We start from the raw sequence: 19,586 nt of genomic DNA, 5'->3' as shown, positions 1-19,586 counted from the left end.
CCACCCCGCCCCATGCCGCCCCGCAGAACGGGAGGCAACAGCCCCTACCAGAGGGCTGCCAGAACCAAATACGCACGAGGCGAAGTGCCAGCAAGGGCCTCCCACAGACTCAGCACGGATCACACGATGAATATTTGTTAAACACCAGACTGAAGGGCACACGGGATTTCAAAGATCGACTCCTAGGGGGTACCACACAGAGGAGCACCTCTACCCTTCACGCCTACAGGAGGCCTTGGGAGGGACGGCCTCTTAAACACACAGCAGGCATCACTCAGCACACGTTTCTGTAAAGGGCCGGGGAGTCCGCATTTCAGGATCTGCTATCCACTCCACTCTGGGTGAGACACAGCATGTCAACGGCACTGTGGCTGTGTGCCAATAAAACTTTACTGGCAAACACGGGCAGCGGCAGACAATGCTGCAAAGGTTCTACCGAGGGAGCATCTCGTCACATCTCCCCTCACCCCCGAGAGCAGCACCTGCAGACCCAAGGGTGCCCCCCACCACCAGGGCAGGGGCGGGGGTGGACCGGGGGCAGGGGCAGGGGCTGCCTGCAGCTAGGGGAAAGGAGCCAAGCAGCAGCTGCTTGGGGAGCAAAAACAGACACCAGCCCACCAGACCACTGTGAGGCTTAGCAACCAAAATAGGAAAGAAGAGCACAGACGGTGGAAGTGGAACAGGGGCAGCATGCTTCCCGGGGTCCCCGGCATGTCCTCCGGTCCTGCACCTTCCCAGCCACAGAGTGGGCTGAGGAGCCCAGGGCTCTGGACCAGCCCCATCCTCAGAGGACAAGCCGCCTGGGCTCTCTGGGCCTCCTGGTCCACGTGTCCCAAACAGGGACACCACTGCCTCCCTGGCCTGACGCTAGAAACACTGAAATGACAAACACAAAAGGTGTCCAAGCCTGGGCCAGCAGCTTACCCAGCTGTGGCCTACCACGAACAATACTACAAATAAATGGTAGCAATGCCTCCGACTTTCCAAGCAGCTGAGATGGATCCGGAGCTCTGGGAGGTATTCTCACCTGGGAGCTGGGTGACAGCCTGTCCTGGTGGGGATCCTTCCATCCTGTTCTTACCACTCAGAAGATAAGGAATCAAGCAGTATCCCCTTGTCTAACAGTGAGGGGAGAATGGAGACATAGAAGGGGCGTACAGGCCTCCTCCAGGCCAGGGGTCCAGCTGGGGCAGGACTGTCCCCCTCCCCAGGTGTGTACATCTGCCTACCTCAGCCTGACAAGACGGGAACACCCCAGCCCCCACTAATCCTCTGGAGAGAGCACACACCACACACACCCAGATCAGAGAGGCCAGATGTAACATGATGAGTGTCAGAAGCATCCCGGCCCCGAGAGAAACGTCCAGGTCCCGTTCAGCTGCCAGCGACCTACCCCTTCTTCAGGTTTGTCACATAAGCGCTCTGGAGGGCGGCTTCCAGGAAGTAGGTGAGCTCATAGTCGACTGGGTGAGAGCCTTTCAGATGCCGTGACGTGGTGTTATTTGTGATCTGGGAAGGGAACACAGAGAGAGCCACTGTCTCAGAGTTCTCCGTCAGATGGGCTGGGATGAAAGTCAGCCCTGGCGGATACAGCGGCCCCATCACCAGACCACGTCCCTAGACACCTCAGAGGCATGCACTGTGCCATTCTCAGACCAAACCCAACCTAACTGGCCTTCGTTTAATATACGTCTGAAACATGCTCTTCTCATCCAAATGCTGATGCCCACAACAGCCCTGCAAAGCTGGTTTTCTCTGCATTTCATAGATGTGGAAACTGAGGCTCAGAATGTGGCTGAGGTCACAAAGCCAGTGCACACCTAGACCTCGAACTTCAGTCTGGCCACTTACAGGCTCAGGCTATTTCTATGACTTCTTGGTTTACTCATTCAACAAACCCTGAAGGCCTACCATACACCAGGCGCTGACCCTACCATGTAGCCATGGAATGTCAGAAGAGCCCAACGGCAAACACCCCAGGTTCCAGGAAAACCTGAGCAGCAGTTGCGTTATTAACTGAATAGTCCTCAAGCCTCAGCTCTAAGAGGGTCATCCAGTCCCATAGAGATAGGCCTGCCTGCCCCTTGTTACCTTCCTTCCCTGATCCAAGAAACAAGTCAATGAGCCATCCACCTTACCTTTAAGAGAGCTTCTTTAGTTCCTTGGAGCTTGGAGCTGGGTGTTAGGAGGGACACACAGCATTTCTGAGAATGTACAGGGTTCACGGCCTGCCGTCCCCCAACCCGAGATAAGTAGCTCCCAAGGCCCATTTGTTTGCCCACTGCCACAGGGCCCTGATTTCAGCCCTGCACACCATCACAGCCCATCATCGCAACTCCCGACTGAATTCCACGGACGCTTTCTCCAAACCATATGCAATTCCAGTGGGAAGGGCTCCTAAAACGCTGCTGTCTAGCCGGCATCCATGTGACCTTGGCAGAGGTCAACTCAAGCACGCCAAGCCTCCCAGCCGACTTCTCCCAGGGAATGCCGCTTGAGTGCTCCCCGCGTACCCCAGTCACTTCTCCCTTCCTCCTAAAATCCAACCCAGCAGAGGGATGCTTCGGTAGTGACACTCAACAGGGGTGTGACTTTACCCTCCAGGGACACTTGGCATATCTGGAGACATTTTTGGTCTCCAAAACGGAGACCGTTTTGGCTATTGTCATCTGTAGAGGCCGGGGATGCTGCCAAACATTTTATAACACCCTGGGCAGCCCCATATGGCAAAGACTGGTCTGGTCCCCATGTCGAGAATGCTGGGGCTGAGAAAGCCCGCTGTGGGGGAATTCAGCCTGGCCCAAGGATGACTCCTCCACAAGGGCCTGTCACAAGATAGGTGCTGGGTTGACATTCTGACATGCCAAAGCAGGTGAAGCTCAAATGTCTCTGGGCTCTGCCTCTCAGCTCCTGAGCACCTCCTCCTTCAGGACACCAACCCTGGGCCCCACTAGCCTGCCTTCTAGCCCCTATTAACCATCTACTGAACAGAATGCCTGGGCACCACCCCCGAATTTTCCCCGACAAGAGATCAGAGCCACATTCCCAGGGTTCCAGTCCTGCCAAAGCCCCTTAGCAACTATCTGAACTCCGGGAAGCTGCTGAACCCTTCCCCAAGTCTGACTTTCTCACTGGGGGAAACAGGAACAACAGGGCCCCTCCCAGCCAGAGGGTGTGAGGGCTGAATTCAAGAATGAGTGTGGACCGCCCAACACAAAAGCAGGAACTCGGGGACCATTTGCAGTATTTTTGTGAAACAGAGCTGTCTATCCTCCTCCCGTTAAACAAAGAGCTTCCCAGAAGGGAAGAACCAGGGTCACATCACAGCATACTGCTCACACCACAAGTGCTCCCACAAACAGTTCGTACTGGCCTCCCACAAGGGGGAGTGGGGACAAGGGGAGGCTGACAACTCCCAGACCCCCACTGACTGGCTTCTGCTGGTCTCTGAAAGGCTCCAACAACCATGGGCTGCAAGGCCTCCCCTCCCCGAGGGGATGGAGCAGGGAGCTTCCTGGCCACCTGAGGGCAGGGAAGGACGCCTGATTGCAAGGACCAGGCCACCGCACCTGTACTGTGGTGAGCAAATGGTTTCATCTCTCTAAACCTCATCCACTTGGGACGCCCAGGGGACTCCATCGGTTAAGCGTCTGCCTTTGGCTCAGGTCATGATCCCAGGGTCCTGGGATCGAGTCCCGCATCGGGTTCCTTGCTCAACGGGAAGCCTGCTTCTCCCTCTGCTCTCTGCCTGTGCTCTTTCTTGCTATCTCTGTCTCTCTGTCAGATAAATTAAAAATCTTAAAAAAAAAAAAAAACCCTTCATCTACTAGATGGGGATAAACACAATACCTACTTCACAGAGCTGTGGTGAGGGTTATGTAAGTTTAACAGGTGCAGATAGGCTGTCACAATTTGGCGTCCGAGTCAAGCTCACCAAGGAGGCTCTGGGCCCCCTTGGTGCAGGCTCGTTTAGTCAATCTATTTCCCGGAGGCGATGGAATAGGTCTACTGTGATGAGCTTTCCAACCACTGAGGCGGAGGGGCACCAGAGTGGGAGAAGGTGTCTTTCTCCAAGGCGCACAAGGGCCACCCACGGGCTTAATGGGGGCCTGCTGTGACAGGCACTCCATGGAGGCAGCCGGGAGCAGAACACCGTGGTCCCAGCTCACCTTCTCCAACTCCTGCAGGAACACCTGAGCAATCCAGGAGGCCCTCTCGAAGCAGGTGATCACCTCCTCTTCCCTCTCGGTCAGGCGGTGGCGGGAAGCAATGGAGTTGGGCAGGCGTTCCAGGGAGAGGCCTGTGGGAGGAGGACGGCACCTCAGACCTGCCCTGCCCGGACCCCCCACCCGCCCCCCCACCCCAGGCCCTGCCCACGGGCCGTGTCCACGGGCCCGAGAGTGAGCTCACCCCTGGAAACCCAGACTCAGGAGCAGCCAGTGGGGGGCAAGGTCCACAGCAGGGAAGGAGGAGGCTAAAGCAGTGGTACTGGCAGTGGCTGGGGTCAAGTTGCGGGCTGTCAGCGGGCACCCCCAAACCCGGCACAGGGAACCACACCGTGGCACCCCCATGTGCAGCTGCTGCCTACCCTTCCAGACCGGCTCCTGCAGGAACCACTCCTGACCCTCCTCCCAAGGCACTGAACAGAGACACCCACTGCCCCGCACTCAGCATCTCTATGCTGCACTGCGGGCGCTGACACCCAGCTCTTCTCCCTGCGCTGCCCCCGCTCCCCTGCCCCCTGAAAGCAAATCATGAGCCTTTCTGCACCACCACTGTGGTCCCTAGTATCTGCACATGACAGAGGCTGGAGCCGGGCCGTGCTGCACAGTGGCACTGTGGGCACCCTTCCACAGAACCAGTTTCGACCTCGCCCAAGTTATCCACGCGTGGATTGGCCTGCGGGAAGCGGACAGCTGCTGCGTTTGCCCTCCAGGAACCCAATTCCATTCTCCGGCCCCAACACCTTGCCTTCCCCATGAGGGACCCTCCTGCAGCGTCTGAGTGCAAGGACCCCACTCCAGCTCCCAGGCAGAGCCATCACCGGGCCACAGGGACTGGCTACGGATGAGCACGGGGCCCCAGAAGTATATTCTTTCCACTGGGGCTGGGAAGCTGGGAGGAGGTCAGCCTGTGAATGTTAGGGAAAACCTGCCTTAAAATAAGACTACATAACGTGAATACAGTTCATGTGACTGAGCCGTACACTGGCACATGCTTACAAAGTTTTGTTATTTATTGTTTTTTACCACAATTAATTTTTTAAAATAAAATAAAGTAAAATCATTGCTCTAAAGCAAAAACAAAAACAAAAAAACAGAACACTCCCCCCAAACAAGAACAAAACGCACCAAAGAAAGGGTCAAAAGCCAAGAAGGCACTATTATGCTCATTAGCAGAGAGCACCATAAAGGAAAACAACTATATTTGCATCTGTTTTGGATTCTTTTAAGGCCAGGAAAAGACTGAATAAGTTCATAGTAATGGAAAAAAAAAATCTAGAGTCAAGATGAGACCAGACTGAAGAGGGCAGAACCCTAACGACATGGCCTGAGTACCTGTTCCAGGCTCTACCCACTGAAACGTCCCAGCACTCAAGCCCTTAACACCCCACCCCGTTTTGGGTCAAGTCAGTCTCAGCTGTGTTTCCGTCACATGTGACTCACGCACAGCCCTGACTAGAGAGTGCTATCCTGGACTGCTGCTTCCTCACGGGCAGAAGCCTGCTCTCTCACCTTCGCGTTCCCCGCAGTACTCACATACAACAGGAGGAATAGTACTCAGGAGGAACCCACTGGAGGGGCTGTAGGGATAGAACCCCGGCTCTCTCCCGCCCCACGCCCCAACAGCCAACTGATGACGGTGCCCTCAACACTTCCCTTCCCCTTCTCTGCCTCCCTCATTTCAGGCTTTACCTCCCGAGTGGACGGCCACAGCAGCCTCCCTGCCTCCAGTCTTGTTTTAATGCATCCTGCGCCCTGCTCCCAGGGCGATGCTTCCAGAACTCCACCACGTCAACCTTCAGGGTCCCCAGTGCTACAGGGTGATGTCCAGACTCCTGTTGCTCCACACCAGCCCCACCAGGATTCCATCCCTGTCACTGGGCCATCCTTGGCACTCACCATGTGCTACAGGCTGAATGTTTGTGCCCCGGCCCCCAGTCCCTATGTGGAAAATTTAGTGTCCAAGGTCATGGGTATGAGAGGCAGGGGTCTGTCTGTGGGATGTGATGAAAGGGATTTGTAGCCTTATTAAAAAGACCCCAGAGAGCGGCCTCACCCCTTCCGCCATGTGATGACAGCAAGAAGTCAGCGGCCTGCAACCCGAAAGAGGGTCCTCCCCATAACCCAAGCACACTGGTGCCCTGATCTCAGAATTCCAGCCTCCAGAGCTGTAAGAAATAAACCTGTGTTGTGTATGAGCCTCCTAGTCTGCATTCCGTTAGAGCAGCCCGAGCTATGACACCACAGCCGCCGCAGACACACCCAACCTCCTGTTTCTGACTGCTGACCTTGTTCAAGGTTCCTCCTGCCTGGAATGCATCCCCCACCCCTGCACCTAACCCTCCAAGTCCACCCCAAATTACTACTTACCTTCTGCCCCTCCTAATATACCCTGGTATGACCAACCATTCCCTCCTGGGGCCCCGGTCTTCGCCTGACACACTCCTGTCCCACCATTTCTTATGCTTATTTCTTCGCATGTGCACCCAGACTGCATGCTTTTCAAGGCACAACCATCTCACACTCATCTTTCCACCAACTGGTGCACAGTGGGCATTCAGCAAGCACTGGCCGGCTGGCAGAATACCGGATAAGCCTGACCCTGCCAGACAAAGTACAAAGTACCCAGCAGCAAATACAAGGTAAGGAATTCTCATTTTTCTTGGCAAGATCCCAACTCATATGGATTTAGTGACGTTGCCCTCTGCCAGACTGTGGCGTGAATGGATCCAAAGGTTGGGGTGACTCGGCTCGGGCGAAGGCAGGCACAGAAGGTGAAGGCCCTTGCTCAACACAAAGACTCAGTGACCAGGGTCACTGAGTGTCACCATGTCTCCCTGCCAAATGACTCACAACCAGGAGGACCTCGCTAACGAGTGCTAAATGTGGCAGAGGGAAAAGTGGGAGTCCTGGAGGAGACGCAGAGAGAAGGCAGAAGGCAGGCACCATGGCTCACGGCTGGTGTTGGCCCTGCCCCGCTCCCCAGCTGCAGGGCCTGTCCACCCTGCAGGAAGGTGGGATACACCAACTGTTCAGAGGCCTGGCTTGGGAGACCAACGCATACAGCAGGAGGATGCAGACGTTTCAGAAGCCCTACGGTGGATCTGTTTCAACACGGTCATTCTGTGGCTTCCCAGGGAGACACGCTGCTGGCTGGGCTCCCCGCTTCCCCACAGCTGGGTACAGACCTGGGAAGGAGGATGCCAGCCGCCTGGCCGGCCAGGCTGCCTCCAGCGGGCTGGCAACTGCAAAGTGCTGAACTAAGGGACATCTTCCTAACAGGCATCACCAGCCATCACTTCATTTGTTCCCTCCACGCCCAGCAGGGGCCTCTCCGCCATGCTTCTCTGGAAATTCTCAGTCCCATCTTCCTGGAACACTCGCTGCGAAACCTCTCCTCTCTGAAGCCTTTTTACACCTCCTAACCTCGGAACCAGCAGCACGTTGGCCCTGCTTCTCCTTTGAGTATGCCTTTTTACCACCCTGGAACCATTCCTCTCTGCCCATTTGTGATTGCTCTTGGCACCCAGTGAGAGCAGGGCCTGGTGACTGGTGAGTGGGTGAAGGCACCGGTTCACTTATGTGGAGGAGAGAGCCCACGGGCTTTCTCCTGCTCCACTTAGAAAATGGTTTTTGGGGGCGCCAGGGTGGCTCAGTGGGTTGAGCCGCTGCCTTCGGCTCGGGTCATGATCCCAGGTCCTGGGTTCGAGCCCCACATCGGGCTTGCTGCTCAGCGGGGAGCCTGCTTCCTCCTCTCTCTCTGCCTGCCTCTCTGCTTACTTGTGATTTCTCTCTATCAAATAAATAAATAAAATCTTTAAAAAAAAAAAAAGAAAATGGTTTTTGCTGAATTCATAAACTATGGCGTATGTATACAAGAGAACACCACTCAGATATAAACTAAAGGACAAATTCTTGATATACATACAACATGGATCAATCTCCAAGAAATTAGGTTGCACAGAAGACACCAAATATCGAAAAAGTCCATGCATGTTCAAAAAAGGGCAAAATTATAATCTGTAATAATAGAAACCAACCAATCACCCATCATTGCTGGGGGAACTGAGGCTGGGGGTAGAGAGAGAACCAACTGGAAAAGGGCCTGTGGGAAACTTCTGGGGTGATGGCAATGTTCTTTGTCTTTACTGGGGTACTGGTTACCTGGGTAATTACACCTGTCCAACTCACCAAATGATATACCTAAGATAGGCGTACCTTGCTGAAAATTTATCAAAAATAATGGATAGGATGCCTTCTCCAAAGGAAGCAGTTGTGAGAGCAGAGAACTAAAAGACTGAACTACAAGAGCTATGGTCACTAAGGTGGCCCCCTGTGAAATGATCTCCAATATACAAACAGCTCCCTGGAGCTGGCAATGGCTTTTCCTAATGAGGGTCACAGCCTAATCATCCAGTTCTGCCCATAAAAAGGAGCTTCTTGACCTTACATTTGCTTTTTGACTTCCAAGAAGGTCCATTTTCCTATCCACAAACATCTGATGGGAAACCCACAAGGGGACTCCAGGCCTTTGGTTGGTCCCTTCACCCTCTGCCCCCTGAGCCTTCTACACAGGTGGCCAAACCACAACACTAGATCCCAGACTAGACGTGCCGTTTCTGAGCCGAGCCCCCAAAGGACCCTGGTGGTTGTCACACAGCCCTGTGAGTGGCAGGAAGCCAGGAGCTGCCAGGAATCTCAGCGCGCTGCCTCTCAAGTCCCACTGGCAAAGAGGCCTTTCTGTGAAAACAGCTCTACAAGCCAAGGGAGGGCCCTTTTCAAGAAGAGTGCTTGCTTTTACGTTAAGTCAAGTCCTTAAGTCCGGGACTCTTGGTTTGGAGGCAAGCTGATCTGGTTTAGCCCTGGGCTCAACACCCAGGCGGTCCCGCCTCTTCAGGCTAAGATGACTCATCACATCACAGATGGGCGTATTTCCAAGAAGCTCCGCCCTTGGAGCCCTGGGCCCTAGATGCAGAAGTGGAGAGCACAACATTTCCTCTGCAATGGAACTTTCCAGTTGGGCGGACCCCTCCCTCCCTCCTATCCAGTTGGTCCAATGGCACAAGGCACCCACAGAAGGCTAAACCCAGAGTTAGGTACCTGGGTTGCGGGGAGGGAGAGGAAGAAATGCAAGTGATTGCTTCAGTCCTCAGGGAGGAAGCCTCATGCCAGGTAGAGAAGAACCCTTATAAATCATACTCAGAAGCGGGCCATTGTGAGAATGCAAAATGGTACAGCCGCTGTGGCAAACAGTGACAGTTCCTCAAAAAAATTACAAACAGAATTACCTTATGAACCCAGCAATTCTGCTTCTGGGTTTAGATCCAAAAGAACTGAAAGGAGTGTCTCAAAGAGGTATTTGTAAACCCATGTTTACGGCAGCATTAGTCACAACAGGCTAAAGGCAGAAACATCCCAAGAATCCAATGATGGGATGGATGGATAAAGAAAATGGGATATGTGCATACAACATACAACGGACTGTCATTGGTCATTGAGCCTTCAAAAAGACAAAGCGTATGCCACATAGATAAACCTTAAAGCCATTATGCTAAGTGAAATAGGCCAGTCACCAAAAGATAACAGTATACAAGTCTACTTCCCTGGGGAACCTAAAGGAGCCACTTCATGGAGACAGGAAGGAGAACAGAAGTTGTCAGGGGCTGCCCGTAAGGGCAAATGAGATGATGTTCGGTGCGTACAGAGCTGGGGTTTTGCAACATAAAGAGTTCTGGAGATTTGGCAGCACAACGTGAATGTCTGTAACACCACTGAGTTGTATGTCCGCTTAGACATAGTCCAGATAGCGAATTTTATGTACCGTGTATTCGACCACAGTTAAAAATAAAATCTTTAAAAACTAATTAAGATGTGGGGCGCCTGGGTGGCTCAGTGGGTTAAAGCCTCTGCCTTCAGCTCAGGTCATGATCCCAGGGTCCTGGGATCGAGCCCCACATCGGGCTCTCTGCTCACTGGGGAGCCTGCTTCCTCCTCTCTCTCTCCCTGCCTGCCTCTCTGCCTACTTGTGATCTGTCTGTCAAATAAATAAATAAATAAAATCTTAAAAAAAAAACTAATTAAGATGCCTAATTTATATTATAGCTATTTTACCAATGTTTTAACCTACAGTATTAACCTATAGGATTCTATTAGTTTCAGGTGTACGATAGAGTGATTCAACACTCCCATGCATCACCCAGTGCTCATCAAGACAAACACACTCCTTACTCCCCCCTCACCTATTTCCCCCAGCCCTCCCACCGTTCCCCCCCCCCCCCCGTAACCATCAGTTTGCTCTCTATAGTTAAGAGTCCGTTTCTTGGTTTGTCTCTCCCTTTCCCTCCCCTTTTCTCATTCTTTTTTGTTTTTTAAATTCCATGTATGAGTGCGAGCATACTGCACTGGACTGACTTATTTTGCTTAGCATTATGCTCTAGCTCTACCCATGTTGTTGCAAATAGCAAGATTTCATTCTTTTTTATGCTGTCATCCCATTGTACCTGTCTACCATGTCTTCTTTAGCTGTTCATCAATCAGTGGGCACTTGGGCTTCTCCATATCGGCTATTGTAAATAAAGCTATTAAAAATATAGGGGTGCTTATATCTCTTTGAATTAGTGTTTTTGTATCTTCTGGGTAAACACCCAGTAGTGCGGTTACTGGATCACAGGGTAATTCTGTTTTTAACTTTTAACCTCCATACTGTTTTCCATACTGTTTTTCCATCAGTGTGCATTCTCACCCACAGTGTAAGAAGGTTCCTTCTTCTCCACATCCTCGCCAACACCTGTTGTTTCTTGCATTGTTAATTTTAGCCATTTCGACGGGTGTGAGGTGCTATCTCATTGTGGTTTTGATTTGCATTTCCCTGATGATCAGTGATGTTGAACATCTTTTTATGTGTCTGGATATTTTACCAATTTAAAAAAATGAAAAAAAGGGGAAAGTGGACAATTTGACTCCATGTGCCTCCAAAAAAATATTTATGCTTTGATCCAATAATTTACTTCTAGGAATTTATCACTGAAAAAAAAAATGGATGGCATATGCAAAAATTTAGTTTCAAAGATATCTATGGCAGCACCGCTTATAACAGCAAAAAGATGAGATTTAACCTACAAGTCCGATAACAGGGAACAAGCTTGCTAAACTACAAGAGATTCTTACAATGAGATACTATGAAGCTTTAAACAGCAACCATAGACATGTATTGGAAAAATGGCTTATAAAATACTCACTTTAGGGACGCCTAGGTGGCTCAGTGGGTTAAGCCTCTGCCTTCAGCTCAGGTCATGATCTCAGGGTCCTAGGATCAAGTCCCGCATCAGGCTCTCTGCTCAGCAGAAGGCCTGCTTCCCCCCCCTTCTCTCTCTCTCTGCCTGCTTCTCTGCCTACTTGTGATCTCTCTCTGTCCATGAATAAATAAAAATCTTTAAAAAAAATACTCACTTTAGAGATTATAAAATATGATTGTATGAACTTATTTTTGTTTTACAAAAAACAAAAAACAAACAAACAAAAAACACATATTAACCTACAGGAAAAAAGACTGGAAGTATATACCCAAAATGTGTATAGAGACCTAAGTCTCGGTTTCCTGAAACACAAAATGGGATTACTACCAACGCCCACCTCATGGGGGATGGTGAAATTGAAATCCGATGATATTATATAGATGAGAACACACATGCTCTCCGAGAATGTTAAGTGAGGCTCATAGTGACCTCTCTGGGAGGGATTTGGTCCTTCCCTGGAGTGACAAATGAAACCTCTAATTCAAGGAGGAGAGACTCCTTTCAACATCCCCCCGTTAAAAGTACTAGAGTCCACACTAGATCCAGGTCGTCTGGTTTCAACACTGTCTGCTGTCTTGGCCCAGACTCCCTGTGTCTCCCCCTACCTGCTGTGACCCCCAGGGGTTCCCAAAGTCTCTGGCCAGCCCATGGTGGCCCACTTTTCACATGCATATCTGATGGCTGAGTTATAGCCATCCACCCTGCTAGGGGATGGGCCCTCATGCTGGTACTGGGGCCTCGACTGCCCCCCTCAAAGCCTAGCAGCACTCCACACCCCAGCCCAGGAAGGCACTCAGCAAAGGCCAGGTGCATGCACAAAGATCACGCCTAGTCCCTTCTGAGATGCCCCAGCAGCATTCGCCTCCATTGGTTTCTCTCCCTCTGGAGGCCAGGCCCTGGCTCCCAGGACTGCGGTGTGGGGGCAGGGCAGCAGCACCAGGAGTTCTGACCTGCTTCCCCACAAGGCCAGCGACCCACGCCCCTTTGCAAAGGAAGCCAAAATCAACAGCTAATTCCTGCCATACCAGGACTAAAAAAAAAAATCCAAACCAAATATGCCACTATGTTCTGCCCCTAGGAGCAGCCTGGTGTCTTTATTTTCAAAGGTTTCAATAAGCCACAAGTTCCCAGGTGGGAGCAGAATAGCTTGGAGTTGCACTGACCGAAAGAGAACAGAAAAACAAAAAGAAAAACTCAAGGAGTGAGAAGAGAATTTGCGGGTCGTCACTCTCAAAGCTGCTAAATAGTTTTGGTTTTTTTGGTTTTTTGTTTTGATTTGGGTTTTTTTTTTTACATTTTTACTTCCCACGGCACCTTCACCATTTAGCACCTAGCTGTGGTATGTGGGGGAGAACCGAGGCCATTTTTCCTCCACGGGAAGCCCCATCTTCCACCTGTCAGCTGGCGGCAAGCCTGTCCAGAGCATGGACTGTGGCCTCCCTGGTGCTGGGCTGGGAGGAAGAGAAAAAAAAAAGGGCAGGACTCATCGCTGGAGAAATGAGCGGTCATTCCTCCCTCACATTAGCACACCGAGATAGCAACAGAGAAAAGGAAGTGACACAGGCCCTAGGGAGAGGCAGCCATTTGCCAGGAACAGCCTTCTGAGAGGTGAACAATGACAGCGTGGCTTGTAGGGCTGAGCCGGGAGAGCTGGAGGTGCCAGCAGTGCAGGCCCTGAAGCTCTTGCCTGCCCATCAATGCACGGCTACCTAGAGCCAAACTTCTAGAACACCAGCAAAAAGACACCCTGAGCTTTACCACAAGGCTCTCAATGCCCCCTCATTTCCCAGCCAGTCCCACACCCACCCCCCAACAAGTCACCTCCATTTCTCCTGGGCCTTCTCTTTGGAGTTTTCCTTTATCTGGAAGGCACCTCTTCTACTCAACTGCACATGATTCCTCCTTAAGTTCAGGTTCACCTCCAAGTCAACCTGGAAAAGCCTAACAACCAGCGAGGGCTCGTTCACTTCCCTCTGCGACAGAGTGGTTCAATCCAATAAATGCTTTTCGGGGCATCAGGGATGACCCCAAATGCTGGAGTCAGAGGGAGCCTGAGTTCAAGTCCTGACCTGGTCACTACTGGAGTAACTTGAGCTGCCTGAGCTCTGGGATTCTGCCCTCCATACCTTTCACCTACTTTGGTAACAGCACCTGATTTTCCTTTGAGGAACCATTCCTGCAACTCAGTGCATAAGATTCAGGTGGAGAAATCCCACCTCTGGCATCAACTCCGAAACCTAGATAAGACCAAGCCAGGTTAATGAGGCACTCTCTCCTCCTGCCGTTCTAAGTGCTATGCACAGAACCATGTAAACCTGGAGCTGCTGAGAAAGACATCAACACAATGAGCCCCTGGATCCAGCGATGCCTGATGCCCAACTATCCACCTTGACTTTCTATTTACATGGGTGCATTCATTTCCAGTGCCTTCCTCCTTTTTCTTGTTGCTTTTCCAGCTAACTGGAGTTGCATTTCTGTCATTATAACACTAAGTCTGATTATAAGGAAACTGATCCCCAGAAGCATGATGTCAGAGGGGACAATTTCTGAAGTGCAAGACTGGCTGAGTTAAGATCAGATATGAGTGAGGAATTACCATCTCCCAACTAAGAAACTGGGATTCTAGATACACAGTGGCAGTAATGCCTATTGAAATGAAGCCTATTTTATCTTGAGGTGAAGGCTGAAGCTTTAGGGCATCTGGAAGAATACTTCAGGATATTAGCCTACATTGGATACTTCTTAGGGTCCACAGTGAGGCTTACAAAAAGGGCAAGCTTCAATCCTGGCAATCCCTCTGGATAATACAGCATAGTTCAGGGGCCTGTTTTGCTTTGTGGACAATAATCCGAGGTGAGTGAGGGTCAAGTCAAATAATCAGGGTCAGAAATTCTCTCTTTTTTTAAGTAGGCTCCATGCCCAGCATGGAGTCCAACATTGGGCTTGAACTCACAACCCTGAGATCCAGACCTGAGCTGTTGTAAGAGTTGGACACTTAACTGACTGAGCCACCCTGGCACCTGAGGGTTGGAAATTCTCTGCTCCTGCTGAAGGTACACCATAGGAGACAGGAAGACCAGATCCTATGGAGAGCTAAGGCTGGGGTCTGGGAAAGGCCTGATTCCCCACGATCTCACAAGGACCCTGTGCTGTGGCTCCCATGTTACAGGGCTAAATGCAGCTTGCCGGCAAGAGGCGTGAGCACCCCCAGCCCAGCCCACTGTTTACTCACTAAAACTGAGGGCTGGGGGCTGAGAGGAGCCCTGAGGCCTGCTGCAGAGACAGAAACCTCTAGGTCTGGATCTAAAGCCAACAGTTTTGTGTCAATAAAACCTTTGGTACTAGTTTCTTATCCACAGAGATGATCTGATGCCAAATGTCCAAAGGTTTATTCCTAGGTTGTTCTGGAGAGCATCAGAGCCAGACCAACCCCAAACCTGTAAAACAAGGCCTCAGACCACTCAACTCTTAAGGCAATCCCAGTCATGTTACCCCCATTTGGAAGTGGGCTGCTGAGGAGCTGCTCTTTGCAAATGCCCCTCTCAGGTGTCAAGGCAGAGCTCCCCATAGAACAGAAGTGGGGGCAGCCCCATGGCGGGTGCACCATGGCCAGCAGGAAGTTCATTGCCCTGCCCCCAGCAGGCCACAGAAATAAGCTACAGACTAGCCACCTCTGGGGTGTTTCCATTTCCTGATTTTTTCCAAGTGGTAGACTCCACTGACGCTATGATCGGTCTGTCTGTCCGGGGACTGGACAGGAAAGAGTGGCACCAGTTAGAGCTTGTGACTCATCAGTCTGGCCATAGCTCCCACATGCTTAGCTCCGCCTCCAATGCAGCTGCTTCCCCCAGAGCCACATCACACCAGCAGCAGACTTTGCTCACCTGACTGCCACTCCCTTCAAGGGAAGGGACCCTAACTGTTCATCCGGGCATCCCTGGCAGGTGCAGGCTGAAGCCACTGCTGGCAAATTTCACTTTCTCCAGGAAGACATGGGCCAGGGATCAGGAGGAGTACGACGATCAGAGGCCAGATGCCTGGCAGGAGGAACATACTGACTTCGAACTGGGGAGACTTGGTCAAGGTCCGAATGAGCTTCAAGGAGGAAGAGAACGCTACAGTTTGCAGCTATGACCGCAGGAAACCTGCTGGTGGAGAGGGACCTGAACTGCACCTGCAGGGAGTCGTAGTGCTAGTTCTGTGCTCAGTCAATAAAGAAGGAGACTGTTGGGCATGAGCAGCAGCTCAAGGAAAGGTGAAGGGGCAGAACTCTGTAGATCATGTGGGACACCAGGAGCAGAACTCGTTCAGCTGGAACATGAATGGCTCCGGAAGGGAGAAGAGGGAGAGAAGCCTGGGGGTGCAGAAGAAATGACCACCTGTCCCCCAGGGGCTTCAAGTTCAGTGGGGCCGGGGGCCATGAGCACACAGAATCACACAAGCAGGCTCTGCCAAGGGCTTCACAAGGGTGGGCAGGACTGCAGACAGACCTTTTGAGAAGGGCCTCGAAACTAAATTATTCTTGATTGCCTTTTTTTTTTTTTTTTTTTTTTAAAGTAAGAAGGAAGACCGTAGATACTGGACAGCAATTCTTTTTTTTTTTTTTTTTTAAGAATTTATTTATTTATTTGTCAGAGAGAGAGAACGAGCACAGGCAGACAGAGGCAGAGGGAGAAGCAGGCTCCCCACAGAACAAGGAGTCCGATGCGGGACTCGATCCCAGGACGCTGGGATCATGACCTGAGCCGAAGGCAGCTGCTTAACCAACTGAGCCACCCAGGTGTCCCTCTTGATTGCTTTTTAACCAAAGTGAATCCAAAGTAAATGGAAGACGTTCCCCCAAAACAAACCAAGATGGTGACGGGACAACACCATAAAATCAGGTATCTACCGGGCGCCTGGTGGCACAGTGGGTTAAGCATCTCACTCACGGTTTTGCCTCAGGTTGTGATCTCAGGGTCATGAGACTGAGCCCCGAGTCGGGCTCCGCGCTCAGCAGAGTCCCCGTAAGTTTCTCTTGCCACCGCCCCACCGCCTCTCCTCCATCCTGCACTCACTCTCGCTCTCTCTCTAATAAACAAATAAACCTTAAAAATAAAATAAATACCAGGCGCCTGGGTGGCTCAGTTGGTTAAGAGACTGCCTTCAGCTCAGGTCATGATCCTGGAGTCCCGGGATCGAGTCCCGCATCAGGCTCCCAGCTCCACGGGGAGTCTGCTTCTCCCTCTGACCTTCTCCTCGCTCATGCTCTCTCTCACTGTCTCTCTCTTCTCTCAAATAAATAAATAAAATGTTTTTAAAAAATAATAAAATAAAATAAAATAAATACCTATCACATGTACTTGGAATGGGCTCGAACATTGCCTTTCCAAGCCTTTCCCCTGGTCTGACATGCTCAGTCAGGGGGTGGGGGGCTGACAGAAGTCACAAGGGGGCCACTGCAGGGCCTGGGGAACAGGGTAGGAGAGCAGCACATTTGCCACTCCAATCCACGGTGACTGATGTCGACACAGAAAAGGAAGTTTTCTGACCAGCTCGCCCAGCAACACCACCGCCCCAGGCTGCTTTCACACTAAGTGGACCCAGGGGACTGTGGCTCCAGGCTTCACTGGGGGCTGCGGCCCCTAGTCAATGCAGGGCTAATGGAGGCCAGGAGAGGCTGAAGCCCCCCATCTAATCAAGGCCCGGTGGGCCCTCTTCTGGGCCACCATCAGGGACAGAAGGACGATGCCCATAGATATCGTGGCTCCTGGCTGGTCCCTGGCTTCTGCAGGAATTGCGGGGAACCTCTCCTTTGTTGGGGTTTCTGTGTCATCTGTACTCTCCTTGTCTGTGTGAACCCCTCTCCACGGTAACTGTAATCTACTCCCCAGGGGGGCTCCTGTGTCACAGGCAGGACACAAATGTGAGAGAGACAACCACCTGGCCATCAATGTAAGCTCTGCTACTTGTAGGTTGCATGACCTTGGACAGGCTTCAGTTTCTTCATCCACAGAGTGGGAATAACAACTGTCTCCCATCTCAGAGAGTAGAGACGCGGATGAAACCCCTTATGGAAGCTGGAGGGTCGTGGAAGCCCCAGGCAATACACACACCTGTGCAGGTGCCATTTCTGCATTCCAGGCAGGAGAAACCCAAGCCTGCCTCAAGTGCCCCTTCTCTCAAGTGCCTCCATTGGTGTCTCGGGCCCTCCCTAAGAATCAGAAAGCATCTTCTGGTCTAACCCACATCCCCCTGACTTCAGAGTAAGGCCTAGTCCTTATGAGCGATGCCTCAGATGGACACGTTGCCAGGTCCCTCTGCCATGAAGAGAAAGTGGGTGAGTTGCATGAATTTTTATGCCTTTTGGGCCCTGAGCCTGCTCCTGACTCCCCTAATAAGAATAGGAGCTCCGCACTAGAGTTACCCACACACTGTGCCCCCACTGAGCCCCCAGGCCTGGCCAGTTTACACTCCCCAGTGACACACAGCCCCATCCTCCTCCCTCCAGCCAGGTGTGCCGAGAAAACCCTCTGCCCCACTGGACGGTACCAAGGTGGAAGCACGAAGCAGAGCCCAGCATAAAATGGTAAAGGAGCTGTGGCGTAATGGCCTGGCCGGGCAGGCTCCTGGAGGAGGCCACCTGGAGATGGACAGAGCCTGAGGCACTGCTGGCAGCCACGAGGCTGCCTCAGGGGAGATCATCTAGGTCAAACACAAGCTGACTGCTGTCCTGGGTAAGTCGCTCCACTCCCATGAGCCTCGCTTGCATGTCTATAACATGAGGAATGGGCCTAGATTGCTTCTATGACCTGCCTCCATCCAGGAGTCTGACAGCCCTCCCACGGGCCATCTCTGAGCTCTGGCTGCCAGGTTTGATCAATCCCAGCTCTGCCATTTCCAGGGGAACCCATGAGTTTCTTCACCTTGTCAACCGTAACTCCTTGTCTGTAACAAGGGAATGAAAAGAACACCTCCTCTTCAGGGTTACTGTACGGATTCAGTGAGGGCAGGGCGTACTTGGCACGGAGGGATTCGTAACTATTATTATTCTGTGAGTCCTGTGGCCTTCTGCCGTCACCATCCTTTCGATGGACTGAATGCTTGTGTCTCCCCCCAGCTCCCATGTTGTATGTAGCCCGAAACCCCAATGCGACGGTGTCTAGAGATGGTGCCTTTGAGAGGTAATTAGGTCTAGATGAGGCCATGAGAGTGATAGGATTAGTGGCTTTATATGAAGAGGACAGAGAGATGGAGGAAAGGCCATGTGAGGGCACAGCAAGAAGGTGGCGATGTGCAACCCACGCAGAGGGCCCTCATAGACACCGAACCTGTTGGGACCTTGATCTTGGACTTCCCAGCCTCCAGAACTCTGAGAAACAAATCTCTGCTGTTGGAGCCACCCTGTCTGTGGGAGATTAAGACAACCCCATGACCCTCCATCCCCATCCCTCTACTCTCGTGGGGAAACCCACGAGGTCCCCCGGAACCTAGAATAATCAACATCCTGCTCACCCTGGAGGCCACATGCATGATCTCAAGCACACACAGGGTCAGGTCAGACTCAGCATGCCAAGCAGTAGGGCACAGTCGCCGCAACAGGACAGGGAGGAGGAGTAGAGAGGAGGCAGGCAAGTGGGAGGCCACAAGCAGTCAGTGAGAGGCGGGGAGCTAGCACAGGCCGAGACCAAGCAGCCCACGCCAGTGGCTCTTGGCTCCTTACCTCCCCTGCAGGACCTCTGAGCACCAGGAGTGTGTTCCCCCAAGAAGCTGGAGGCGTGCTGGAAAGAGTAGAGAGCAGGAAACTGGGAGCAGTAGGTAGAGCCAAGTCTACAGGAGAAAGTGCTGGAAAGGGCCCCCACAGAAGGGTGTTAGGTTTGGGGAGTCCACGGCACAGTGGTTTTCAAGAGGCCCCAAAGTCCCAAATGCTAAATGTAGCAAGCCCCCATGACTGGCCTATGCTAGGGCACAGAAAAAGGGACGAGAGAGCACAGGGAGAAGACCCCAGCTAATGGGTCATCCCACATGGCACCTGCCCTCCCGCAGGCTGGTGCTACATCTGTCCAAGGTGACAATCTCGGCAGACTTC

General features: G+C 52.0%; 1 protein-coding gene across 7 annotated transcripts in view; it reads right to left on the bottom strand.

Moving 5' to 3' along the window:
* The window catches only part of TTC7A (tetratricopeptide repeat domain 7A), a 116,592-nt gene that overhangs the window by 81,019 nt on the left and 15,987 nt on the right, over positions 1-19,586 (bottom strand). For all 7 annotated transcript variants that reach the window (XM_047745512.1, XM_047745513.1, XM_047745515.1 and 4 more), the window contains 2 exons: positions 4,170-4,300; positions 1,394-1,509 (listed from right to left, as the gene is read on the bottom strand). In XM_047745512.1, the coding sequence (XP_047601468.1) occupies positions 1,394-1,509; positions 4,170-4,300 (247 nt within the window). The remainder of the gene's footprint in view (positions 1-1,393; positions 1,510-4,169; positions 4,301-19,586) is intronic.

The sequence above is a fragment of the Lutra lutra genome, chromosome 9 (genome assembly GCF_902655055.1).
Source record: "Lutra lutra chromosome 9, mLutLut1.2, whole genome shotgun sequence".
Taxonomy (NCBI): domain Eukaryota; kingdom Metazoa; phylum Chordata; class Mammalia; order Carnivora; family Mustelidae; genus Lutra; species Lutra lutra.
The sequence above is the reverse complement of the archived record's forward strand: the minus strand, read 5'-3'. Positions and strand labels throughout refer to the sequence as shown.